At 41.5% G+C, this 27,874-nt stretch overlaps 1 protein-coding gene across 5 annotated transcripts in view; it reads left to right on the top strand.

The window, feature by feature from the left end:
• Window positions 1-2,061: 2,061 nt before the first annotated feature.
• HMGA2 (high mobility group AT-hook 2) overlaps window positions 2,062-27,874 on the top strand; it is a 141,349-nt gene continuing 115,536 nt past the window's right edge. For 4 of the 5 annotated variants that reach the window (XM_059683515.1, XM_059683516.1, XM_059683518.1 and 1 more), the window contains exons 1-3: window positions 2,832-2,964; window positions 5,545-5,631; window positions 16,577-16,627. In XM_059683515.1, coding sequence (XP_059539498.1) covers window positions 2,854-2,964; window positions 5,545-5,631; window positions 16,577-16,627 — 249 coding nt within the window. In that variant the 5' untranslated portion in view covers window positions 2,832-2,853. Of the gene's footprint in view, window positions 2,965-5,544; window positions 5,632-16,576; window positions 16,628-27,874 lie in introns of all 5 variants that reach the window. The other variant, XM_059683517.1, reaches the window with a different exon arrangement.

Genomic DNA, 27,874 nt, shown 5'->3' on the forward strand with positions numbered 1-27,874 from the left:
GTTAAACAGTCTGATAGCTAAGTGACAAGAGCCTGAAAACAAGTGCCTGGACAGTCTCCCAACCCCAATTCTTCGATGCTTTTCTTAGTCAAGGGTTAATAATAATAACATTTTGGAATCCCCCTCCTTGCAGGCCTTTGTGAATATTAAAAAATCAAACAAACAAAGAAAAAAAAACACCAAGGGTATAATGTACCCAGTATAAAAGTTGCTGGCTGAAATCAATGATCCCCTTCACAGTGGCTCTCGGAACTTTATCTATAGTCCCTGCAAAAAGGAAGCAAACAAAAACATACCCAGAAGCCCATTTAGCATGTGTATGTAAAATGTGCACACCCCGGTGCGAATGTAATCCCATGAAAAAAGCGTGCAAACTTGGCAGTTAGGCAATGTCACTGCAATGGTTAGCACTCGAAATTTCAAACCCTTTGATGAAGATACCATCTTTCAGCCCAGCCCTGGCAGAAAACCTTTGATTCCTGTTAGACCCTCCCTCCCCAGTCAGCTGCTGGGCTCCATCCGGAGGGACGGGGGGCTCTCCCTCTCTATCACAGCTAAGCGTTCCCAGACCCAGGAGAAACCCTGGGTTTCTGCAGGGCACTCAACGTGCAGCTAAGTGTCCCAGCTCTGCAAAGGGCAGCTGGAAATGGATTTAAAATGGCAACGCGGACCAATCAGCGCTGCCTCGCCACAGCAGACATTTAAGCGCACCTCCTCCACAAGCTCAGCGGAACCTGGTTGTGCCTAACTCCCTGCTAGGGCTGTGAAGTAGGCGTTTTTATTCCACGGTGGTCTGTACTTTTTTTTCGGGGAGGGGGGGGGGAATTCTTCCCCGGGGGAAAGTTTTTATTTTGGAATTAATCCAAAATAATTTTAGGTTTGATGTGTGAAAACCTAAACCTATTTTGTTGTTTTTGTTATTCAAGGATGAAAAGAGGCACATTTTAAAATGTACTCCACCTTTTTAAGCTGGACTGAGGTCATTATGGTGTTCACATAACTCTGAAACAGACTAAGCTATAAAATTAGGACTTAGCAGAAAGGGAGTTCCTAAGGAGAAGGTGAAATCGGGGTAAAATGAAGGGGGAGTTGGACAGTTGGCACAATTGTGATGTTAGGAAGCAGAGGAGGTCCTCGCTTGGGGTAAACCCTCCACCCTGCTAGCGTCGGAACCCCGTGTGGAGCGCCAGCCGGGTAGGGCGGGGGGAGACTTCGCGTTGCCTCGCCTCTTTCCGGGAGAAAAAATTTCAATGAAGAGACTGGCGCGCTCGGCGGGCGTGTGTGCACTTTGTTTGCATGTGTGCATGTATCTGCTAATGTGCAGATATACATCTGCGTGCATGTGTGCATGCAAGTTCACACATGTTTACGCGTGTGTTTATGCATGCACGTGCCTGTGCAAGTGTGCATATGTATCTCCGTGCACGCATGTATCTGCGTGCATATCTGTGTGTTTGTGTGTGCACGCGCGCGTCGGGTCCTGCGATCTGTGATGAGGGCATTTCCAAGCAGAGCAGGGCTGCCAGGGGCCAGCTCCTACTCCTCTTCAGTTCCTTGTCACTCACAGGGACCAAGGACTCTGCGGCGCGCGCAGCTAAACTCTTCCGGCAGAGTGTTGGCTCCGCATCGTGGAGGTGCAGGTAAAGGCCAAGCCCCTAAATGGCTCTTGAGCAGTCACATTCCCGCGCCTTCCTTGGACAACCGCCCAGGGGCGACCTCGGGCGGCGGGAGGGGCGAGGCCAGCGGCGAGCCGGCCCTGGATCGCTGGCCTGTCCCTTTAACCTCGCCGCCGGGCGGGAGCACGTGAGCGCTGCTCCGGGTGGCACCCGGGCGCCGCCGCCGCCGGGGCAGTTGTATTTAGAACGCTGCCTCTGGCCCACGGCCAGGCGCCTCGGCTCGGCGGTCCGCCTGGCCTCCCTCCTCCTCATGCTTTTCCTCCTGCGCAGCCCCCTCCCCTTTATCCGCCCACTATTAGAGGTGGGCACTACCCCCACCCCTATCCCACCGCCCCCTCCCCAAGCGCGCGCGCGCGCGCACACACACACACACACACTCACACTCACACTCATCCCACTTGAATCCTGGGGCAGGAACTCAGAAAACTTCCAGCCCGGGCAGAGCGCACTTGGTGCAGACGCAGGAGCGAGCAGCCGGTCCCCCTCCAACTCTCCGGTGCCGCTGCCGCCGGCTCTCGCCTCCCGAGGAGGCGCGGTGCCACCCGCTTCTCACCCCTCCTCTGCGCTCAGCGCCCGACCCGGTCCCGGCACAATCTCCCCATCCTCCTTGGCTTTCCGACGGCCCAAGGCGCTATTTGTTTTCTCTCTCTTTCTTGCTCTGCGAGCGCGGAGCGGGGGGGAAGAGGAGGAGGAATTCTTTCCCCGCCTAACATTTCAAGGGACACAATTCACTCCAAGTCTCTTCCCTTTCCAAGCTGTTGCCGAAGTGCTCCCGGTGATCGCGACTCCTGCTCCCAAACCGAAAGGGGAGCCTCCCAACTTCAAACCCTCTTTTCCTTCTCCCTCGCTTTCCTCCTCCTCTCGCTACCTCCACCTTCACCTCTACCGCCACCTCCACCTCCGGCACCCACCCACCGCTGCCGCCGCCACCGGCAGCGCCTCCTTCTCTCCTCCTCCTCCTCCCCTCTTCTCTCTTTTGGCAGCCGCGGGACGTCCGGTGTTGATGGTGGCAGCGGCGGCAGCTTAAACAGCAGCCCTCGCAGCACGCCGGCGTTCGCTCCCTCTGCCGCCTTCTGCAGCCGGATCGGCTACTCTCCCGAAAGGTGCGGGGCCGATTGGGGGCAGCTGAGGCGAAGCGGCTGCAGCGGCGGTAGCGGCGGAGGCGGCGGGAGGCAGGATGAGCGCACGCGGGGAAGGCGCCGGGCAGCCGTCCACTTCAGCCCAGGGACAACCTGCCGCCCCCGCGCCCCAGAAGAGAGGACGCGGCCGACCCAGGAAGCAGCAGCAAGTCAGTACCCCGGCGGGGTGGGAGCCCCAGCCCACCTTCGCTCCCTCTGCGCGGGCCCCCCGACGCGGGGCCACTCGAACGCGCGAGTCCAGTCGCCACGGCCGCCACGCGCTGCCCGCCGGCCGGGGGAGGGCTGCGGTCTCCCGTGCGCGGCTGAGCCGGGGACGCCCGCGCCCCTCCGGGCGGGGAGGCGGGGAGCCGGGCCGGGCGGCGGGAGGTGGGGTCGGGGGCAGCGCGTCCTCGGACTTTCGCTATTGTGCACCGCCCGGAGTGTCGCGGGGGCTCCTGGCGACTGGAAGCGGCCGGGGTCCGACCTTCCGGGGCTCGCGGACGCTTTCCTCACCGCTTTACAGTTGCCCCAGGGGAAGGAAGTGCGGGGGGCTAGGATGCTTTGGAGGGGCTGGACTCCCGGGGGCCGTTCGTGGGCTCTTTCTCCCGCCATCCCGGGCTGCTAGCGGGCCCGGGTCTGCAACGCCGCAGCCGCCCCTTTGGCGCCTTCCCCAAGTGCTTGGTGGCCGGCGACTCGCGCCCTCCCGACAAAGAACGCGTGGGCCGCCCGGTCCTCTCTCTGCTCTTTAAATGCGGCGGCGCCGCCGAGGTGCCCCGGGGAAGGGGCTACCGGAGAGTCTGGGTCCGCAAGGGACGGGATTAGCTCGTTTGGCCAAGGGCGCGAAGGAAAGTAATGTCCGAGAGGGTGCACCGTAGCTAGGGTCACTTCCTCGCCCGGCGCCCGGTCTCCCTTTTGCCCCTAGATCCCGCGCCTCAGAGCTTCAGACATTAAATGTGTTACTACAGGGCGATTGGCTGGGGGGTTGGGAGGGGAAGATCGAGGGGCGCCCGGGACCCCGCGGAGTGGAGGGTTTTGTCTGCGGATGCAACCAATTAAGCGTGCAGCCGGCGCTAGCAAGGCTGCGCGCAGCGCCCAGGGCGGGGGGGTTTTGTTCGCTGCAATTTCCCAGCCTTGGCGGGCAGGGCTGGAGCGGGACATGTCCATTGAGAACATTTAAACTTCGCTTCCGCGGGCTTTTAAAACTTCTTCATTCCGTAGCCTTAAAGAGCTTCCTTCATGGCAAGTAGGCTGGTTAGAAAATTATCCTAGAGTCCCAAAGCCGCCCGAGAGAGAGCAGGGTGGCGGTATCGAACAATGTTTGCTTGCCAGCGCGTTTTAGGAAAACGGAGAGGGTTGTACCTTTTTGAAATCATCAAAGGAAACAAGCCCCCGAGAGGCCCCCGAGTTTTCCCGCTCTGCCCAGGCGACACTTTATACCGCGTTCGGACCCTGTTTTACACCTCCCAGCTAGTCCCTGCCTGCCCCCCCCCACCCCCCACCCTTGTTTCCCACCCGCCACCCAGCTCTCTCTAGCTCTTGTAATTGCCTCCCGCCTCCAAAAAATAATGGAAAAGAAATTGCAGTGGGGTCTGGAGGTGATTGGAGGTTTTACCTTTGAGTTGAGGCTGAGTTCACAAAGAAAGGAAAATGTGTCTCCGATGTGTTTGCTCCGGATGTGCCCACTGGCGCTAGTGGTCCCACGGAAGCTGTGAGTAACCTTCTCCAGGTTCTCTCAGTAGGATGCGAATTTTCATTGGAGACTTTCATGAGTTTTAAGTTAATTAGTCTCATTTAATCACCGAATCTGAATGAAATGTAATTTGATGATTCACTGGATAAATATTTAGGAACTGGAATATTAATCATCACATTCTCTTAACCACTTGAGTATTTACCACTTGGCATAGAAGCCATTTAAAGTTTTGCTAAACCTATTGATAGTTTCAATTTCTCCTTCCCAGACACTTCCATTCCTCCTTATTCTCCCTCCCCCTCTTTATTTTTCTCCAGTTCACCCCCATAGCAGTTTTCTCAAAAGAAAGTTTTGGGGAGTTTGTTCCTTTTTATCAAAAGATATTTAAATTTAGACTAGAGACCATGCCTGAATCTCCAAAAGGAAGTGGAGAATTGAAGCAATTATCTAGATAATTCAAGCAAAACCTCCCACAACAGATTTAACATAATTATTTGGGAATTTTAAGGGGGAATGGAGTTGTTTTGAGTTGAAGAACTTGGATAATTGCTCCAATATTTCACTCAATGTGTTGACTACAATGCAGATATATAGAGATGATTAAAAACCATCTTTCAGTAGGGAAGATTGCTGAAATATTTATGATGTTAGCTTCGTATTTCTGTTTGAAATGCTAGTGCAATGGCTAGTACTATTTGTGTAAAATGCTTATGGCTGAGTTGCCAAATGCATAACGATGCAACTTTTTCACCTTAATGTATGACTTTCTTTCTAGAACATGCAAACTTGTCATCCTTTGTTACCTTGGTAGGGTTGGAATAGAATCTAGTTTTCATATGTAAAATAACCATTTCCTCTTTGAGCCCTTGGATTAAAAAGATCGTTATTGCCCCTTTCTGAAAACTCTGAGCCATCATTCCTATTTATGCTTGAATTGAATGTGTCCCAACAGTTCAGTGGAGCAGCACATGCAGAAAATGTAACTATAGAGTCAGGGTCAGTTTCTGGCAGACATCCTTGCCACAACAACGTGTTTGTTTTTTCTCTCCACAATTAGGAGCCAACTGGTGAGCCCTCTCCTAAGAGACCCAGGGGAAGACCCAAAGGCAGCAAAAACAAGAGCCCCTCCAAAGCAGCTCAGAAGGTGAGATTTCTCAAGTCAAGGCTTCCCAACTTCCTCAACTCCCACAGAAACCTCCCTGTGATTTTCCCACCCTAGACCCACACTTAAGGGTTTGTCTTAACTGGTTAACCCAAGACTCATTTCCAACCCTTGATATGAATAAGATTTCTAAGCAAATGCTTAGAAAATAAAAAGTTCATGAAGAGGCTTCAGTGTTGTTTGTAAACAATCACCAAATAATAGGAAACTTAAACTGGGGTTGGGAGGGTGAGGAGGGGGAGTGGTGAGTGACAAGTTTAAGATTTGGGCCAGTTGTGAAATAGTTAAATACAAATCAAAGCTATAGATTTTTTAATTTTCTTTAAAAATAATAAAGATTAATTTACTTTGTGCTTATTTACAAGACTACTGAAAAACCAAATTCCCCTATTAAAGTTAAGTACTTTATCAAATAGATGATAATTAGAAGTAAATCCAATTATGAAATACTGGAAAAAATTATGACTTTTACAGCTTTAAATTTGATGATAAAGTATACTGTTTGCTTATAATTAGCTTGCAATATATTATAATCTCTCAAGAAGCCTTTCCATCAGGTAATATAGAAATGCACTAAATGGAACAATGAGAAGTTTTCTAAACAAATATTTGACTCACTGTATTATTTTGGGCAGGATCGAATCCAGTCAAGTATAATTTCCCATGTTATTCTTTATAAATTTTAAATTGTAGTGTAAAATAACTTATGTTGCTTTTATTTGAGCTAGAAAAGAGGAACTATCTCAGAGTCAATGCATATATAGAGGGTAACTATACAATTTACATGTTTTAGCCTTATAAGTAAATCTGAAAAAAAAATTCTGTATTTTATCTATAGGTTTGTATACTAGTTAAAAACAAAGGTTCAAAATTCAGGAGTACATTTGAGTATACCATGTACAGTATTTATTAGAAAGGACTATGTGCTCATCTTTTGGGGATTAATGTTTTATGTGGTTTTCTCTGATTATGGGCACTTACCATATTATATGTGATGGTTTTCATGTAAACTGTCATAGCAACCAGTGATACATATAAAGTTATTTAGGGTATAGCTATGATTTTTTGTCTGTTTTATTTTAATAGTCTTAAACAGAGTTGAAGGAACAGGTTTCTAATATATTTAAATCTAACAGCTTCTCAGAATGAAGATTGGTGACTCACATTTAATTAACAAACTTTAAAGTAGCTCTAAATTACCTTCTCATTTAAAAGTGACAATACATAATCGTGTATTCCTGACCTAAATATTTTCAGTTACATTTGATTTGATTTATTAAGTTAACTAAAAAAGGCTCATTTAACAGTTTTTTTTTTAAAAGGTAGCATAGTATGGGATTTACCTAACTTAATTTCACTTTAATGAGATGGCAAAGGGATATCTTGGTAGATAGCTAACATACATTTAGACTATGATGTACTTGCTCTAAAAGATGGATCATTATAACATCTCCCAGAAAGAAATCTGTAAATCTCATCATAAATTATTTAAAATTTAATACAAAAGAAGGAAAAGGAATCTTTCAGATTTCATTGTATTACATGTTTTCCAATGTAAAGAGATGCTTCTATCACCTTTCATTTTGAACAGTTTACCACTGACTAACAAAATCTTCATTGACAAAGAGAGCTGAGATTTGTGCCTAATTTACCACCTAAAACCAAATAACAAAAAAGTTGATCTCTTCCCAAGTAAAGTATGATTTCTTTTTAGTTACTTTTATAATAGGCATTTACAATGACCCTAATTAGGCCACTCATCTCTCTGTTAGTTCTGTATGCATACATATTACAACTTATAAAACAAAAGTAAACTTTCTTTTTCCCAAAGAAATGCTACCCTGAAATCTTTTATTCTTCCAGACAAAATTATTTCACACAACTGTTAAAGTCCCCCTTCTAATAAAAGTGAATAAATATATTTGCCAATAACACGACTGTTATATTTCTTCAGTTTATAAATTACGCTTCATTTGGAGAAGATAATACTTTGCAAAACAATGAATGACATTGATGAATTGTTCATGGCATGTGTAAACTTAAGGTATTTTCACTTTCAAATCAGTATTTATCAAGTTTGCTGCTACCCTATATAAACATAATTATCAAACATATATTGTATTCTAACAAAACATATGTTTATAAGTATTTTGAAAAGGACTCTTTTTAAAGAAATAGTTATATTGTTAATAACATGTAAGATAAACATATCCTGCTAGACTGACCAGAGTGGATATGAGCAATCTTCTGTGATTAATAAATTGGGTATTCTCCTGAACACTGTGACTCATCAAAATGAAAACAGTATTATAAAAACTGGTAAGTATATAAGAGAATAGATTCTAAAACTAGAGGAGCTACAGTGAACATTAGAATCCGATGATGTGTGTTTAAACTTTCTTGCTGCTTGGAGTTTCTTTACTTAAAAAGTTTATGTTTTGGGCTCAGTAATTGGCCTTGGGGCATTTGAAAACAAAACTGCTCATTGGAAAATTAGCAGTGTGAAACTTGACAATGCATGCAGAGCGTGGCAAGACCAAGTGCTTGACTACTAAATTAGCTATCACTTTAATTTCAGGCCATAGTCAATATAAAATTGATCTGTGTAATATAAAACAAACATTTCTAAAAACACAATTTGTTATGCTTGGAACTTTTGGGAGAGAAGATAATTCTTATTACATTTGCTTTTATTCCATTATGACAAATTCCCATAGATGACCATTATGTAGCAATTCTAGTCCTTAGAATTCCAGTCTGAGTGCTCAAAATTTGTCCCTGAACCAGTTTCATATTGTTATCTTAATAAAAGAAACTGGGAGCTAATGTTTTCCTGAATACTTTATTCATGTGTGTGTGTGTGTGTGTGTGTGTGTGTTGTGTGTGTTTTATTTATGTTTTAGTTTGAGATATACCTGTAACCAGTTGCCTCTTCATTTCCTTTTTGTTTTGTTTTGTTTTCCTCTCATGTTTGTGCTGGATGGAAATACTTTGTATTTTCACATTATCCATGTTTGGGGAAAAGAAAGATATCCTCTCCTAATGTTTGGTTTAAGGTTTTTGTTGTGGCTCTTTAATCATGAGAGAATACTGGAGGGGTTTTCATTAATTCTCTAGTGTTTAAGGTCACAAGTCAAATTCATCTCCAAGTCTCAAGCCAATTCTCATTTATGTACTTGTAGGGGGGGGGGAAATTTTAGATTAAATTAAATTTTTTTATTGATTAAGGTACTACATATGTGTCCTCCCCCCCTTTCCCCCCCACCCCCACTCATACCCTCACCCCGCTCTGGTGTCTGTGTCCATTGGTTAGGCTTATATGCCTGCATACAAGTCCTTTGGTTGATCTCTCCTCCTTAACCTCCACCCTCTCCTACCTTCCCTCTGAGGTTTGACAGTCTGATCGCTGCTTCTCTGCTCTGGATCTGTTTTTGTTCATCAGTTTATGTTGTTCATTGTATTCCACAAATAAGTGAGATCATGTGATACTTATCTTTCTCTGACTGACTTATTTCGCTTAGCATAATGCTCTTCAGGTCCATCCAGGCTGTTGCAAATGATAGCAGTTCCTTTTTACAGCAGTGTAGTATTTCATTATGTAGATGTACCACAGTTTTTTAATCCACTCATCTGCTGATGAGCACTTAGGCTGTTTCCAAATCTTAGCTATGGTAAATTGTGAACATATGGGTGCATATATCCTTTCTAATTGGTGTTCCTTTTTTCTTGGGATATAGCCCTAAAAGTGGGATTACTGGGTCAAATGGGAGTTCCATTTTTAGTTTTTTGAGGAAACTCCATACTGTTCTTCACAGTGGCAGTCTGCATTCCCACCAGCAGTGCACGAGGGTTACTTTTTCTCCGCATCCAGATTGAATTAAATTTTAATAGAAGGAAATTGGATACAAAAAAGATCTCATTTGTGAGGTAGCCCCCTTCATAATGTCATAGATTTTCTTGAGTTGCATTTTGACCAGACCTAGAGAGCAAAGTATGGAATAAAAATATCTGGGTAAAGGATGTATGATTCAAATAATGTGTTCAGATTAAGATTTAATATATTTTCTATTTACCTGATGTTAATTGGGTACTATAAAGATAGATTTGTGCTCTTTCTAATCACATTCCCAGAAGTGTGCTTTAGTTTTGATAAATGCTTACTAATGCCAATCATAGATATTTATATTAGGGTGAGAGACTGTGAGTTTTACTTGTCATTTTAGATAAATGTCAGAGCATAATGCTGAGTGAGGACAAGATTTTTTTCCCAATACAGTAGGCTCAATTAGAGAGAGTAACCAAAGGCATCATTATAGGTAAGTTGGAGAAAGATGGTTTGGGAAGTTATAGAATTCCAGCCTATAGTTTCTGTGTTACTAGTATGGTTTAGTTGGATTCCTCTGTGTTTTAGTAGGGAGATAATTCCCACTGGGATCCAGGACCCTAATATGCAAATGAATCTAGGCAGGTAGAATTACAAAAAGCCTAGTTATTGTCTCCATCGTCATGATATTTTAAGCTGACTTACCTAAACAATTGACTCATGTTTTTCACTTCACTTTTCCAGGGAGGACCAAGCCTTACTGCATCAGTAAATTTTCTCTGGCAATGCCTTTGAGTCATCATAGATTATTATCCAAATATGGGAGAATCAAGTACATCTGAATTATTTCATGAAGTAATGTTATTTCAGGGGAGTCATAATTCTCATTCTCTGCAAGCTATCATTCTTCTCAACTTTTTTCATCAATAGCTCCTCATTACTTTGACCTACAAACAACTGTGGCTTGTTTTTATCTCCCAGGTCCCAGCAGATCATTTTGCTAAGGAGGTACAACATACCAGATTGGTATTCTATTGCATTTCAGTTCTGCCTTGAGAATAGATGGAAGCTAGAGAGCATTTTATGTCAGTTAAGTCATTCAAACCTATCTTGTCTTGTTAGTTGACGCTCTGCAGTTTCCAGAGCGCACCTTCGGACCACATAACTGGGCACAATGGTGGAACAACAAATTTCACTCTTCTAGACTCTGAAGTTTTTAGTTAAAATTTTTGTTCTGCCAACCAGGAGGAGAAGGTGAATGAGAACTTGTATTTTAGGCTATGGTTTTATTCGATGTTGCTTGAATATACTGAACAGTTTTGAATGACACCTCCTAATTGATTTATCGAGGAGTAGTGCAGTCATTTTCTTTTCTCCAGGATAAAGGAAGGGGCAGTTTGCTCAGAAGGTAACCCCTATGAACTCCTGTATCATTGATACTGATTTTTCTGTTTACAAAAGAGGCGGAAAGACAGTATAAAGGAAGAGAATCTTAAACTTCGGAGATAATTCCTCTGGTCATTTTGGCCTTGGTTTAATTTAGTGTTTGCATAGGTGAAGACAGGGGTGTGTAAATAATGATATGAGAGTTGACCGTGAGGGCTTCCTTGGTTAAAATGAGCACAAACTCCAGTGGAGGATAGACTGTACTAATAGTTCCTATTGGAAAATATGGAGTGATGACAAACTTGCAATATCTTTTTAAGACCAAAAATGGTTGCACTTAAATTTTGGAAACCCATAGAACTGGATTATCAAAAATGTAAAATGAGTTACTCAGTGCTTAGTTTGACCGATCAGTCCAGGTGATTTTAATGCTGTTGCACGTTGATTTGCACTGTTTATATTTGTAAAGGAACCACTGAAAGAAACAAAATGTAACTTTCTAAACTTCAGATAGTTGGTTCCATATGCTCTTAGGTCTGCAGGTCTTAGTCTAAACTTTTCTACCTATCTTCTTTCTTTCTATGTATGTATGTATCTATCTATCTATCATCTATAATCTATACTTATATACATGCATAGAGATACATGAAAACCAAACAAGGTGCTACTATGCCTAAATATTTTTCTAGCTCTTTTTTGTTGTTGTTCAGATGCACTGATTGATTAAAGAAGGGAGAGTTCAGCCCTAACCGGTTTGGCTTAGTGGATAGAGCATCAGCCTGCGGATTCAAGGGTCCCAGGTCCGATTCCAGTCAAGGGCATGTACCTTGGTTTCAGGCACATCCCCAGTGGGGAGTGTGCAGGAGGCAGCTGATCGATGTTTCTTTCTCATCGACGTTTCTAACTCTATCCCTCTCCCTTCCTCTTTGTAAAAAATCAATAAAAAAAAAAAGAAAAAAAAGAAAGAAGGGAGAGTTCTAGCTTTCATGCATTATCACAGTACATATAAAATGTGATAAGAGCATTTAGATTAACAAAAAATTCATAGCTATGTAAATTTGATCCAGAAGTCAGAACTGGATAATTCTCTTGGCTCCCAATTTCAGCTCCTGTCCATGTCTTTATAGGAAACTTGGAAATGTTATACTTTGAACTACTCACTTGTTTCTCACCCTAGAAGGCTTTGATTTTTTTAAATCCTCCCATGGCTATTTTACTTCATATGGGAACATCTCCCAAAGTAACAGACCCCTGATTGCCTTGAAATCAGATTGGGTCTCAGTTCTACGACGTACAAATGTGGGCAGATGGCTTAACCTCCCATTTGCGAATTGGAGAGGAAGATGATGCTCAGAAAACCACGATGGAAACTCACAGAACTGGGAGGTACTTTTTATAAGGGTAACAGTTTAAGATGTGGAGGGCAGAAGAAACTACATTCGCGTACCTTCTAAATGCTGTCACTGTTGTCAGGCACTTTACAACATATATTAGCTCCTTTCATCCTCTGATGTAGGCATTTGGTCTTCATTTCACAAATGAGAAACTGACACATCTAGTGTTAAACTCTAGCAAATGGTGGTGCCTGGGTTTGAATTCAAATCTCCTCCTAAAGCTTGTGATCTTTCCTGTATTACATGCAACTTGTCAAATATTTTGTTAGATATTTCCCAGAAGACTGTTATCTTCGGTAACCTGAAATGCAGGTTGGAAGTTAGGTTTTGAGAAACCTTTGGATGGCAGCTCTTTACAAACTTATAAAGGGCTGAAGATGTGTGCCACAGAACGCTGTCCCCCAAATAAACCACAGGGCTATGCTTTTGGAGGTCGTAAGACACCCAGAAGTTTTCTTAACTTGTTAAGGATGAAATGCTTTTTTAAAGTTTTCCCACAAGTCCTATCAAGCTGTAGAATTCTGATAGCAAGAGGGAAACAAGACACACACGTGACATAAACAGTAGTGTTTCTTTCGTTCCTTCCTTCCTTCTTCAATAAATACATAGTGAGCATGTCTTGTGCGGCAGGCAAAGCACTGGTTCAAACTGAAGAGTTATACTTGCTAGATGAATTTCCTTTCTTAATTATTTTTTAAGTGCAGAGTGCATTTAAAAAGCTTGGAGTATCAGAACTCCTTAGAAATTACATTTCCCATTTAGCATTTCTCCCAGCTCTCATGAACTTGCTTCTGAGTATATTATAAAATTAAAGATTCAGGTCTGAATCTAAACTTTTTAAACAAACCAATATGAATGAGGACAAGCAGTAACACTTTTAACAAGATATGATTTGATAGTTGCAAATGTTAATATAACAATGCCGGTCATGTTCTGAAATTTCAGTTCTTACAAATGTAGAATTTCTGCTTCCCCTCCCAGATAAGCAGGAAACATTTAGAATGAGTTGTTGTCTCAATTATATGTGGGTTTGCAGTATAGAACCCAATTCCACTCTGGCAAAGGAAAACCAAATATACTTCTCCACGCTATACACATGTTGACATATTAAAAACAAAACAAGATCCCAGAATGTTTTGTTTGTCTTCTATAAAAAAAATAATATCTTGGAGAGCATTAAACACAGGGGGCGGGTGGGTGTGGGGGGGGTGCAGTTAAAGCCTGTGTTTTGCACTGTGTAAAAACCCTGGATCTATGCTGGTTTACAAACTAAAATCCTAACTTGTTTTGCAGCCTCTGTGAGGTTTGATCAGAATGATTAAATAATGTGTGTTTTAAGGAACAATGAAAACCTCCCAGATCGAGGCCGCACAGCACAGCTAATGTGTTTCTTCTAGATGGAGTCTCAGAAGAGGGTTTCGGTTTACATGTAACTCTGGCCCGAAGACCATGCAGCAAGTTTGCTTTTTACAAGTCCAAGTGACAGTTGTGGTATTTTTTGCCCTTTGGAAAATGGTGCGAATTTTGTTTTTCAATAGGCTTTCCGTAGTTGAGATGCTCATTTTAAAATCATCCGATTTGCAAGGCTTTCTCTCTCAGAGAGTTGCTTTCTCTGACTTTTGAAATGCAGTGAAACCCTTTTAGAAAACAACCTTCTCTTCCACAGAGTTTAGTTAGATGCATCCGGACCACATCCTGGCCCCTGAAACAACGTAACAACTGTGCAGAGAAAGCCTGGTGTGCTAGCCTTTAAGGCAGTGGTTCGCAACCTTCTGGCCCTTTAAATACAGTTCCTCATGTTGTGGTGACCCCCAACCATAGAATTATTTTCGTTGCTACTTCATAACTGTAATGTTGCTACTGTTATGAATCGTAATGTAAATATCTGATATGCAGGATGGTCTTAGGCAACCCCTGTGAAAGGGTCGTTCGACCGCCAAAGGGGTCGCGACCCACAGGTTGAGAACCGCTGCTTTAAGGTCAATACCCCCCTCCCCTCAACTCCACCTCTCATCGCCAAGCCCATCAGGAAGGATTTCTATCTCCCATGTCTCTGTAATTTACTACTGGGTAAGTTATGCTCCCAAGTACCAAATCAGACGCTGCTTCTGTATTAGGCAGTTTTGTACTTGTGTAACTCACTATGTACTGGCCAAAGGGTTTCTTAAAAGCTTCATTCTAAAGGTGACAGGTGGGTGTAATGGAATATTTGCATTGACCGAACCCTCTGTGAGATTGGACTAACCTGAAGGAAAACTTTCCCTTTAAGAGTTCCATCTCCTTAGGAGGGAAGGAACATTTCTCACGCACCTCATTTAGGGCAGGCACTCCACTCCTCACAGGAGGCATTATCTCCATTTCACGTATGAAACCAAATGGGGGTTTTCAGGGACCTGCCCTAAGTCCTAAAGCTAAAATGTCAGAGCAGGGGTTTGAGTCCAAAGTTTCCAAAGAGGAGTTTGTGTTTCTGTTAAGATACTGCCCCCTCTCTCTGAGAGGACACCCAGAAAGAGGGTGTGGTTCACTGGGCACTCCAGGCTCTCACGTATCTCATTCCTGCCCTTACGACTGAAGTTAAGACAACACCACTCACCCCTGACCATAAGCGATTCCTCTGTGGAGCTACTGGGAAGTAGGAAATGGTGGTTTAGAGTGCCCAGTCCCAGGGTTATAGACAAAGGCTCCGCCAGGTTTCCTTCTGTTCTGGGAAATTAGCTGAATCTGTGAGGACTTTAGTTAATTAAAATATCTCCTTGTGGCAGCAAATGCCTGTGGGAAGGTTGCAGCCCTGCTGGGAGGTAGGAGCCCAGTCCTTAGAGCCCAGCAGAACTGGGTTCAAATCCCAGATCTGTCATTTACCAGCTTTGTGTGCGTGCCCTTGAGTAGTTTACCTCCCCTATCTAAAACTTGGTTGCTCATCTGCAAAATAAGAGAAAAAATAATATCTTCCTTGCAAGGCTCTTGTAAGGATTAAAATAACATGTGAATGACTTAGCTCTTTGCTGGGGTATTTTAAATGCTAAATCAATGTGAACTAGCATTATAATTATTCAGAGTTTGCGTTAATGCATGGGACCTGTTGGATACTAATGACAGGCCAGGGAGTTATTTAGTGAGAAATCTTGTGGCTTATTCTGTATCTATCTATCTATCTATCTATCTATCTATCTATCTATCTATCATCTATCTATCTATCATCTATCTATCATCTGTGTCAATCTGTTTTTACCAGGCAAATTGAAACAAGAAAGAGGAGATTCTCATTTGGCAGTGTAGACAGTAATAACAGGTACTTTTAGTATCATTGTATTAAGTATCTACTGGCTGCTACCCAGGTAACAAAAGTAAAATGCAAAACAAGTTAGTCTAGCTCAGGTTACCTACATTTTTGTTCAGATAGCCTTGGGATGATTCTCACACATAGAAGTATGTACTGAGTGTTCTTTATCCTGTTTTTATAGAAGGTGAATGTGATTTGTGTGTATGTGTGATGTGTGTGGGGGGGTGCATTTGGGGATTGGAATAGCGTGAAAAACGCAGGGAAAATTCTTGATAGAAAATTTAAAATTTTGACTCAAAGGGAAAAAATAACCATGATATCAGAAAATATTTATGAAGTAAAGCAATAAAACAAACTCTGAAAATAGAAAATATATTAATGCCATATCTGTGTTGAGTGGAGAGTTAATGTACATATTTATTATTATTTTAATATCCATAGTTTTCAATTCTAATACCCATAGTTTCCAAATACTGATACGTTCTTCCAGTTATTTTTCCCTCTGCTGTAAGTGAACTGATTGACAGGTGATTGTTTTTTGGCAAGGTAGGAAATTAACTCTAGAAGTAAGCAAATGTTTTTTAAAAATCAGAATCCTATGTCTTATTTATGTTTAGACTTGTTTTTGACTAGCAATGTAAAGTGCCTTGTAAATTATAAAGCAATACACTTAATATTAAATTTTGTGACTTTAGTGACATGGAAAGGAAATCATCGCTTAAGAAACATTAATTTTCTAAAATACTTTAGGTAACTGTGGACATGTGCGAGTCATTTTTCATTATGGCTAGAAATAAAAGAAAATCACTCCAGGGGAGTCTTTTGTGTTCAGGGTGTATCTGTTGACATCATATAATGAAAGAAAGAAAAAAAAAGAACAATCAAAAAGGGAGAAGATGAACCTAAAAAAAGAAAGAGATGGTTAAAACAGTTCTTAAAATCACCTCTGCAAGTCGGGCATGCACACTTCACACGTGTGCCTTGGTGAGCCCTGGTGCATGGTGTCAGGTAGGAAACCATTTGACTTCCTTTTTCATTTTGCAGAAAGCAGAAGCCACTGGAGAAAAACGGCCACGAGGCCGACCTAGGAAATGGGTGAGTAATAAGAAACAATTTCTACTTTTGTCTTCTAATGAAAAGTTTCTGTTTGTTTAAATGAAGGTTACTTTTACTTTTTCAGTGTCGTGCATGTCTAGCTTCAGGTGCCATGAATCTTGGAAAGGGTTAAGGCGAGCGAAAGATTATCACCACTCCTTACCATTAGCTCCAGGAGCTGACTCAGAACACTTCCCCCCCCCCCCCCCCCCCCAGGAGTGACTCCTTTTTCTATCTCTTATCAACATGAAAAGAGTCTCCCCTCTGCCTTCAAGTCGGGTAACAATGAGATGACTTGTTCAGTGGGTTGCGTAACTAAGGTTAAAGGGTATTATGAAACTTCAGAAGTTGATTACAAATGGTGATAAAGTTCAGATGAAATGTGCTTGAGATAACTTTTTAACGTTTTCTTTCTCTTTTGTTTCCTTTGTGGCTTTGCTCTAGACACATCTCATTTTCTAGGTGGTTTGTGCGTGTTTTTTCCACATTGGCTTTGTTAGAAAGCCAAGTTTTAATCTCTAGTTTTTCTTGCTTCCCTTAGTCATTCTTACATCCCGATGTTATCCACAGTGGCTTCCATGCATGTGCTCTTGACCCTATAGGCACACACATCTATTTGAGGCCAGACGCTCAGTGATCACGAAAGAGCTTCGCTCATTTTACCACTTGAACCTCCTCCCGTTTGCTGCTATGCTGCCATGTTCCTCTGGTCTGTCTTTCCCATGGACAGAAGAGAAAAGTCTTAAAAATGAATAAAACCGTTTCTCAAGAAAGAGAAAGGTATCCCCTCTACATGGTATTGTCACTGATGGGGTCTTCGCCTTTCCTTTTCTCTGTTCCTTGGCTTGTGATTCACAGCATTTCTCTGCTGCTCTGCTGGATTCTGTTTTCCTGTTAGTTTGCCATTTCTTCCTCTAAAGTTCTGCGTCACGTTCTATTTATACCTGGGTATTGCTTTTCATTTAACTTATTCATCTTGTATTTTTTTTTCCCCTCTGCTCAACATGTGTTGGGATTAGATTTCTTAGAACAAGGAAATGGGGTTGATCTTTAGATTAAACACATCTCAGTGTTACAGCGTAACCTTAAAGTAAGAGCATTTCATTCAAACTCCTGGTCAGTAAATGAATTCTCTCCAAACCCACCCACCAGGTGGTGATCATCTAGACTGTGTTCGATTACCTTGAATGTTAAGGAACTCACCACCTCTTAAGGCTGCCTTTTCTTTCCTGGGAAGCTCAGAACATTAGAGAATTCTTCCATCTGACTCCCTCTAGCTCAGTGGTTCTCAACCTTCCTAATGCCGTGACCCTTTAATACAGTCCTCATGTTGTGGTGACCCCCAATTTCATTGTTACAAATTGAACATAATTAAAGCATAGTGATAAATCACAGAAACAATATGTAATTATATATGTGTTTTCCAATGGTCTTAGGCGACGCCCCTGTGAAAGGGTTGTTCAACCCCCAAAGGGGTCGCGACCCACAGGTTGAGAACCGCTGCCTAGCTTCTGCTAATTGTCCCTGGGCCTCTCTTCTGGGAATACACAGAGTAATTGTTTTCATTTTCACTCATGATAGCCCTTCCAATATTTGAAGACAATGTACATACACCCTTTTTCTCTTTTCTGGTTTGAATATCTCCAGTCCTTTCATTTACCCCCCCCCCCATAAATGAATATTCTTGTGACTTTCTTCTAAGTATGTTTGATTTTTAATCTTTCGAAATATACCACCCAGAATTAAGTGTCCGGGCTCTACAATCATTGGTTTACCACCTCTCTTGTACATAGAATTCTAGCTACCTATCATACCTTAATCAACCACCCCCAAACTTAATAATGTAAAAAAAAAAGCCATTTTATTATGCTCGTGGGTTCTCTGGGTCAGGAGTATGTGCTGGGCACAGCAGAGAGGCTTGTCTCTGTTGCATGATGTCTCAGGCCTCAGCTGGGAGGGCTCGAGCAGCAGGGGTGATGCCAGTGCTTGGAGCCTGGCATCTGGAGGCTTCCTCACAGTCTGGTGCTTTCATGGGATTTGCTGAAAGTCTGGGTGCAATTGAGAATGACTGGAGCACCCACACGTGCCCTATCAGCCTTCTGACATGCGCCGAGGCCTGCTGGAGGGAGTGTTCTGACCAGTCAGGAGGAAGCTGCAAAGCCTTTTTTGACTGACTCAGACGTCAAAAAGTGCTACTGGCATTCTACTCTCATGAGTGCTCTGTTAACTAAGGTGGTATTGGCATGCATATTGAATATAGATCTGCCATTTTCAAGCATCAGAACTTTGAAAGGATATCCTATCCCACTGAACTAATCAATAAGACCTGTATAAACTTTCTAATAGGCAACATAATAGAAAATAGGCTCTTTGAAGTCATGAGATTAATGCAGTGAAATAAATTATAAGCAAACACAATGGAAGTTGACCCAGAACAACAGCTGTCAAGCCCCTCCAGCTTTATTGAGATATAATTGACATATAGCATTGTGTAAGTTTAAGGAATACAACATAGTGATCAGATACATTTTATATATATTGCCAAATGATTAGCACAGTAACATTAGTTCATACCTCCATCACCTCACATAATTACCATTTTTCTTTTTGTGGTGAGAACATTTAAGTGCATAAAATAGTATTGTTGACTATAATCATCATGATAGATCCCCAGAACTTAACCTATAACTGAAATTTATATCTTTTGACCAAATCTTCTCATTTGCCCCACCTACCAGCCCTTGGCAACCACCATGCTACTCTCTGTTTCTAGAAGTTTAGCTTTTCTAGAGTCCACATATAAACGATATCATAACAATATTTGTCTTCCTCTGTTTGACTTATTTCACTTAGCACAATGCCCTCCAGTTCTATGCACTAAAATGGCAGGATTTCCTTCTTTCTCGTGGCTAAGATAGATAGATAGATAGATAGATAGATAGATAGATAGATAGATAGATAGAGATACATACACCCCACATACTCGATAGCTCCTTTATGCATTCATCCATAGATGGACACTTAGGCTGTTTCCATATCTTGCCTCTTAACTGGTCTTTCTACCTTTCATCTCCCCTACCTATGGGCTATCCTATACTGTTTTCCCATTGATCTCCATAGGTTACAGTCATGTCACTGCTCTTCTCAGAATCTTTCTGTGGTTCCATAGCTGCCCACTGAGTTAATGACAGCCTGCCTTAGCACTTTGAGATCTCTACAGTTTACCCCTCCTATCTTTACAGCTTTATTTCCTACTACTCATCTCCACACAACTGATGTTTTAGCCAAGCTGGAATAAAATATGGATTTATTAAATGAATTCTTGCTCATTTGGGGGAGATCTGGATTGCAGGCAGCTGACCTTCTGCTGGATAAGAAGCCCATGTGAGGCATCCACCACAGAAACTCTTGCCTTTCTGAGAATCATTGGGTCGTCCTCATTGATTCTCATGGTTTCTCATTTTTTCTGGCTGTCAGAATGGAAAATGTTATGTAGGGAATTTTTATATGCCCCTGTCTTGTTCCCCAAAGAAGAGGTGTTCTACTCAGAAGAGGAAATAAAAGGAAATGGTGTATTTTTTCTAGACAGCGTGTTTCCTCTTTGCTTGTATATATTCTGTTGGGTTGAGTATGCAGCCAGTCAGAGCAATGCATCCAGTTTAATGACATTCTTCACTGGAAAGCTTGTACCGAGGAAATAAATTATTGCATTTTCCATAGGAAATGGGTTTGTACTTCATAGTAAGTTCAATGCTTTCCAACAATGTCATTCACTGATTTCCTTGTATTAGAGATATATTTTTCAATTGACTGGATTTACTAAGTACACGGTCCAAAAGCCAAGTTGCTCCCCTGTTACTCTTTTGGGTGGTTTGTTTTGTTTTAAAGTTCTTTTGCTTTAAAAAAGATGTCTTGTAAATCTTATAGTGTGGTGTAACAGGCCTGGAAAAACATGCCTACAGTGTGACCCTCTCATCTGATGTGATTGGGATCTGTATTTGGTAGGTTATTCAAAGGTTGATTAACCAAAAGTGTGTACTAGTAGATGTAGGAGGGAAAGTTGTGTGAAGGAAGGAGAGAGAAGTACAACCTAACTTTTCTCCTGCTCTTAATTGTTGGGAACTCAGGGTCTGGATTCAGATGGCTTGGGTTCAAATTCTAGACTATCACTTGACTAGTTATAATCTTGAGCAAATTACATGCCCTTTTAAAGGTCCAGTTTCCTCATCCTTAAAAAAAGTGGTAAGAGCAGTACATTTCTCAGAGTTGTTTAGAGGATTAAATAAGATATGCTTGCAAAAGAAAAAAAAAAAGGCTTAATAACAGGCAAGCCACATGCCAAGTGCTCAATAAATGTTAGAAATTATGCTTACTTTCACCATACACTTTTATGTAGATATCACTTCAAGCCTAAATTCTAATTACTTGTAGCTACCAGTAGTTACACATGGAGTAAAGTAATAATAGCTGTGCATCAAATTAACCAAGTGCCTTGGTGGTATCATATGTCTTCAATACATGCTGAACATCATCAAGTTTAAGAATTGCTACTAATACTAAAGTACATGGTAAGTCTATTTACAGTTAAGGGGAACATTTTAAATTATGGTTTATAAGCCTTCTAATTATAGAGCTTTGGTGTCTTGTGTTGTTGATCAATTTGAAAAGTAGTATTCCTGCTGTTTGCCTCACAATGCGAGATGTTCTGGTTTCTCACAACCTGTATTGAGTTCCATTAGTCCTCTTGCCAATTGAATCTATGCATTTAATATTTGCATTTCTCAATGTTTGCTTAGGAAAGGATCTCTTCACCTATCTGAGTTAGTGATGGAAATATTTGGAAAAAGTTTTAGACAGTGAAGCTGTCTCAAGGATACAACAGAATAAATAATAAACATGTTAACCTCAGATATGAAATGCTCCATCCAGGTGTTGTTTATTGAAGCAACGGGTACTTCTGGGGGAAAAGAAGCAAGGACAAAATAATAAAGAATAAACCAATGAGAAAAAGATGTGTTTAGGTGTTTTGTTTTCAGAACATCTTTTTGAGAAAGGAAACTTATAACAAAAGGGAAATATTCTCCAATATGAATGAATGGTTTTTAAAGAAAAAAAAATCACTCTAGATATACTGAGATTGACTTAGACATTGATCCAAGGACCAGATGCTGAAGTTTAACTTGATTGGTCACTAGGAACTTACTAACAGACCCCAGCTGTTTTCTGGGGCTGCTGATTCTTTTTATTTGCTAATGGGGTGTGTGAGCTAGTATGTCGATTTAAAAATATGCATCCCAGTTCATCTCTTTCTGGGGACAGTTGTCTTTATTAAAGAGCTTGTGATACACAGGAAAGTGATGTAATTTCATTTGTCAGTCAAACATGAGGATTCTAGATAGCGCAATAAGGGCTTTTTGTTTTTCCAAGTTTATGGAAATCTAGAAATGTAAGTGATGATTTGAAAATCAAGTAAGAGGACTGAATAAGAATTCAAACCTACTAAACTAGACTGATTGAAACTCTGGATTTCTTCTAAAGATCCCAACCATTAATGTTTTGAGGAACCTGAAAATCTAACGTTCAAGTTAAAACCTTAGGTCTTCCTTTCCATTACTTTTTTCCTTTAGATGTTTGTTACTTAAAAAAAAAAACAAACTTTTAGCCATTTGTAATTTAACACTTGCCTTGTTTAAAATGAAATATAACTTGGATGTTTAGAAAGGAATATCCAATAATGCATACTGCAGATAATTATAACTTCTCACTGGAGTCAGAAGGAAAGAAATGACTCTCCAAACATCAAAAACTGTCTGCTAATGGAGTTTTGGAAGGCGAAGTCATTTCCCCTTAGAAATGTGTAATAATAACATGCTTTAAAAGAGGGAGATGGTCCCTCTGAAGCACATTTTGGTATATGCTCAGCAAATAAAATATACATTTTCCGATGTATATAACGTGCTCAAAATTAGTGAGTGATATTTTCTGAAATTATCTCCTCCTTTGCAATATTTTGTGATAAAATGGAGTACTTTGCAGAACAGAACTCTGTGGGAGGAAAGTGACCTGTTTATTTTGCTTTTTAACAGCATACTGTAAAAGTCACTAAAATGATTATTTAAAATTGGAGGATTAAATGTGAAGACACTAATAAATCATACTCAGAAGGCAAGAATTGGGTTTGATCCTTAACATTTTGTCTCGAGATTAATCTCTTTTTTGTTTGTTTAAATATTGAAGTGCTGTTCTTAATTATTCTGTTAAAAGAAGTCTTAAACAAAGAAATGGATAACCTGTCCTACTTGGTCACCCAGTGGTGTTTGGCATGGCCAATTCCTACCAGATCCTTTAAATTATAAAAACATTGGCCTTGGGGTCGACTGCTTAAGTGACCCCGCCACAGTACCACAATAGCCATGTGATCTTACTAAACTATGATCAATGAAGAACGTATTGACCCCCACGGTGGTTGAATGGCAAATTCTAGACAGGAGGTGGTTCAGATAAATGTCCCGTTTCTCCACAAAAACATAATCAGATCGATAGAATCCAGGCCCAGAGAGTTATCTCAATTTCATTCTAATTACATGACAAGTATCATGGAATTCAATGACCATTTTATATGACAATAAGTGTGTTTAAGACTTTATACTACCATACACATATTTATCTATGCTTACCCAAATCCGAGTATTCACGGTAAATGTTTCTAAAAGATTGTATACCATCATGTTTTATATAAATAAAATTAATATGTTATATACTAGTGTGTGTATATATATATATTTATTTAACTAGGCAAGATAGGTAAAACTATTACTCCATATTTAAGAGAACGCTTGTTCTTTTTTTAAGAGTGGAGTCTGCTTTTAAGATTTTTTATTCTAAACTCATCAATATTTGACACAACCATTTTTTGGAAAAATTTCAATCCCATGGGATTTCATCAAGCCAGTCTGTACTCTGGACTGAAATAAGGACCTCTGCGTTTGAATGAGCTGAGTGCCTCTGGGCAGCCTGCTTAATGTACCCATGCTTTTTCTCCTGTTTAGGTGTCTGCCACGAATGTTCTATCAGTAACTAATGGCTATCAAGCATTTAGGGTTGTAAACCACAGACACCTTTCTTACTACAACCAGCTCTATTATCCAGGGACTAATTATTGAGTTTGTTCATGATCCAGCCTCCTGCCCCCTTCTTTGCGTTGTTTTCCCTGCTCCCACCTGCTGCCTGCCCTTTGGCCATTTCACTGCTCATTAGCGCCTCCACCAGCTGGGGGCAGGGCCAGGAGTGGGATGTCAACTCAGGTAAAAGTTTTGGGGGAAAGAGGCTGGGAGTCATGGCGAACGTAAGGTTTTCAGATTATCTGTCAATTTGATACATCCAGGCTCCCCCCAAACCCTGTCCTCTGGAGGAATTCAGTGCAGCTAGCACACCGAAATGTGACTTTCATTCATTATTTATTCATAATTATAATAAGCATGATTTTGAAAGATAAGACATCTTTTTTAGAATGCTATAGGAAGCAACATCCCGGTATTGATGAGTGGCTACAGAATAAGTGTGGTTTAGCAAGTCCTCACCTCCTGTTCCAACCCAGAAAAATCACACCAAGTTTACTCTTAACATTAGAGCCAGGTGGTGGAAGGATAGTTGTTTAAATTCAGGCAGAGGAGGGTTGCCTTATGATGCTGAAACAGTCCTGTTTGAGTGTTAAAAGATCATATAACTAACTCTAGCTGTGTGACCCAGGGGAGCCCATGTTATCACTTTGTGCTGTGGCTTCATTGCATTAACCCTGAAAATTCACTTTGAGTGTCTCCTTGAGCTCAGTATTGTGCAAGAAGGCTCAGCATGTAAGATGGACACCGCAGATGGAGAAGAAACTGCTTGAACCCTTTTGTGTTGCTGGCCAGTTTGCTTCTCTCTTGCTCTAATTGTGAGACCCTTTGTTTCTGTGATTGTCCATTTGTCTAAAGGTGTTGCTAAAGTCTTCTGACAGTATTATGGATCAAGCCCTGCGGTAGGTCCTGGGGGTAGGTCCTGGGGGCGCAGAGCCAATAGGCTGCCTTTGGGGCGCTTGCAGTCTTGGGATCTGACAAGGAAAATCCGATACCAGCCCATGAGATTACTGCTCTGTGCTTTGGATGTTGTGAAGCTAAATTAAATTCCATTTTTCAAGTATTTTTGAACTCCTTAGAATTTAACAGTCGCTTCATGGAAGTGATGATGTTGCTTTCCAAATGTTAGCAACACTGTCGTTATTTGAATTTAGCTATATATAGTATAATTCATGAATTGGTTGTGCTAGGGAGCCTGAGGTTACATTCTCTCATTATCACTATACAGATTTGATCTATCGAAATCGTGGCCAAATTTTTACCTGATTAAGAAAAGCTATAAAAGCTAGGTATTTCAAGCAAAAGAGAGAGAGACTCATAGATAGAGACCAGGCAGACAGCTCTGGTGGTGGGGGGTGGGAGGGAGGGAATGGGGGTGTTGGGGAAGCGGGTGAAGGGATTGGGCAAAACAGAAAAAAAAGAGAGTCAGAACTCATGGACATATTCAACTGCAGTGATGGCGGGGGTGGAGGTGGAAGAGGTAAACGTCAGATGTTAAAGTGTCAGCTCCAAAAAGAGGCGGTGACTTGGAATCAGAAGCATCAGGATAATTCTATTGAGCCACCACCTCAACATATGTTAATCTTATTTTTTCTCTTTGTTCATACTGCATATAATTCATGTGTATCAAATAACTTTAAAATCACTAGGTGTTAAAGCAACTAATTATATACTGCACTATTTCTGAAGCATGCCCTTGGTATTGCAAATGAGCTCTTGGAAAGTAGAAAGCATATCATTTCTGTTTTTCCTTGGCACCTATAGGACATAGGAGGGAATTCAGCAAAGCGAGTAAGACCTCAGACTGCCTGGGTTTAGTTATCAGCTTATCAAGGCAACTTGCTTATTGTCACCAGCTCCAGTCTCCCTGTGTGTAAAACAAAGGGTAATAATAGTTTTCATTTCATAGGATTATGTTGTAAGAACTAAATGACAAGTCATCAAAAAACTTTATTCAACATGTAGCAGGCACTCCATAGATCATAGTTGTTGATGTTAGTACAGTTCCAGGCTCGTAGCAGGATTTAATAAATGTTTGGCGAATGGAATAGTATTGCAGCAGTGTGTATAAAGCGAGGTCTTTGCATTTTTGTTTTCTGGTAGTGAACGTGGATTTGAATGGCCTTCTTTGGCTTTTATTTTTAATGGGACGATTTGTATTTTTAAAGACGCCACACAAGGGTTAAAAGCACAACCTGTGGGCATCAAAGCCGTGCTTGTAATAATTTTGAATTCCAGCTTATGACTTTCCACTTCAGAAGTAAGCTGTGAGCCACTATCACCCAGGCCCAATACTGACTTTGAATGCCTTGCCCTATATCCCTGTTTCCATTCCCTCACTCCTGGAAATAGCATTCTGCTTTCCAAAATAGACTGCAGTGCTGCACCTTAAAGGGATTTTTGTCACAGCTTTGGATCATCGGAGAAACAGAAGAGAGCCTTGTAGGCATAAAATAATTTTCTCAGATAGTTTCTAATTTTTTTCTATAAGAACACATTTTAATTGCCTGTCTTCCATTTCCTTTACTCCTAATTTTAGTCCTAACATGGAAATAAAGAAAGGAGGAAAATCAGCTAATAACGGTTGCTTCTTTGACTTCTTTCAAGGGCATCCTGAAACCCTTCGAGTGACGCAAAAAGCGGCGGGGTTCACAAGTAAGGATTCATGGAGGGGAAAATCCAATATCCGAGGTTGACGTCACGGCAGGAATAAGGACCTCACAGTCAGAATAACATAGGTAGCAATATCGCATAACTCAGAAGTTAAAACATTAACATTACCAATAAAGGAAGTGCAGACCTGCCAAGTTTCCAGACAATCCAAATATTTTCGGTCTTGAGGGAGCACCCTGTTACAGGAAGCTCCAAAGCGCAGGGAGGTGAGATAATTACAGTCTGGAAGACCAGGGAGTCCTTAGATGATAGCTGATAATGTTCTATGAAGTTTGGCAGTCCTTTATCGTTTCCTGTTCCAAATGATTCTGATGTCAGAAAGGACATATTTCAGAAGCTGATCCTGGAGTAGAATTTCCTTGTTACAGAGTCTCAGGCCTTCCATTCTCTTTCCTACTCTTCCTCTCTCAGGTGGTCCAGTGGTCAGGTTCTCTAGATTCCTGTTGGGAGCTGTTGAAGCTTCTGCAGGTCCGGGCCCACTCTCGGTGGATAGATGTGCGGTGCAGTTGGACTGTATGAGCACGGCCATCTCTGTGGCTCCCTGTTCTCTTGAGAGATTGGCATGCAGCAAGCAGTGCTGTTTGTGACACTGGCCATGTGCCCCCTGAGTTTAAAAGGGTTAAAAGCACAACCTGTGGGCATCAGGTTCCGTAATAACCCATCCTGTACAACGTTACGAACAACATTTTAACTTTCTTGTGCTCATACTATATTTTTAATTTGTTTTAGGAGCAAATAAAGTTTGGTGTTGTACATGCTTCATCCATCTTTCTTATTTTTGGACCATGTATTTCCTATATGTAAGGATGCAAATGACCTCATTCCTATTCCTAATTCTCCTCCTCATAACTCCTTTCAGAGCAGTGGTACAGGGTTTAATGACGTGTGGTTGGGGTGGCCATGTAGAGTGCTCCTTTCCAGGCTGTCAAACCAAAGCATTGGTGGGCTGTGTGTTTTTATTTAGTCCTGTTCTTCCGGGGACAGCCGGCTTCTTTGGTGGACATTGACATTTATCAGTGAGCCAGCCAGGCTTGTGATTTTGTGCATCGCTTTGCCTCCTGCTGAGACCATTGATGAGCTACATAAAGTCATCTAAAAATACATAGTTTTAATCTTTTGCCGTGAACTCACTAAGCTCAGTGGTTATCAATTGGATATCTTTTTCAATAGTTAGCACTTGCAGGAACAAAACAAAATCTTTCATTGTTGAACCCTCGTAGGGGTTCCTTAGTGTTTACAGGGGCTGATTCATGCCATACTGCCTTGTACCACATAGCGTCCTGCCGTGATACAGCAAGTGGACTTATGCACATTATGGGATTAATCAGACGCTCAATGTGTAGGGATCGTATACTGTGACAGGGCTTGGCCATACATGGTCACAGTATAAAGAATTCCCTTGTGACTGATTTTTTTTTTTGCCAAAAAAAGAGTTTTCTGCTCAGGATCCTTATAA

This window comes from Myotis daubentonii, chromosome 2 (genome assembly GCF_963259705.1).
Source record: "Myotis daubentonii chromosome 2, mMyoDau2.1, whole genome shotgun sequence".
NCBI lineage: Eukaryota > Metazoa > Chordata > Mammalia > Chiroptera > Vespertilionidae > Myotis > Myotis daubentonii.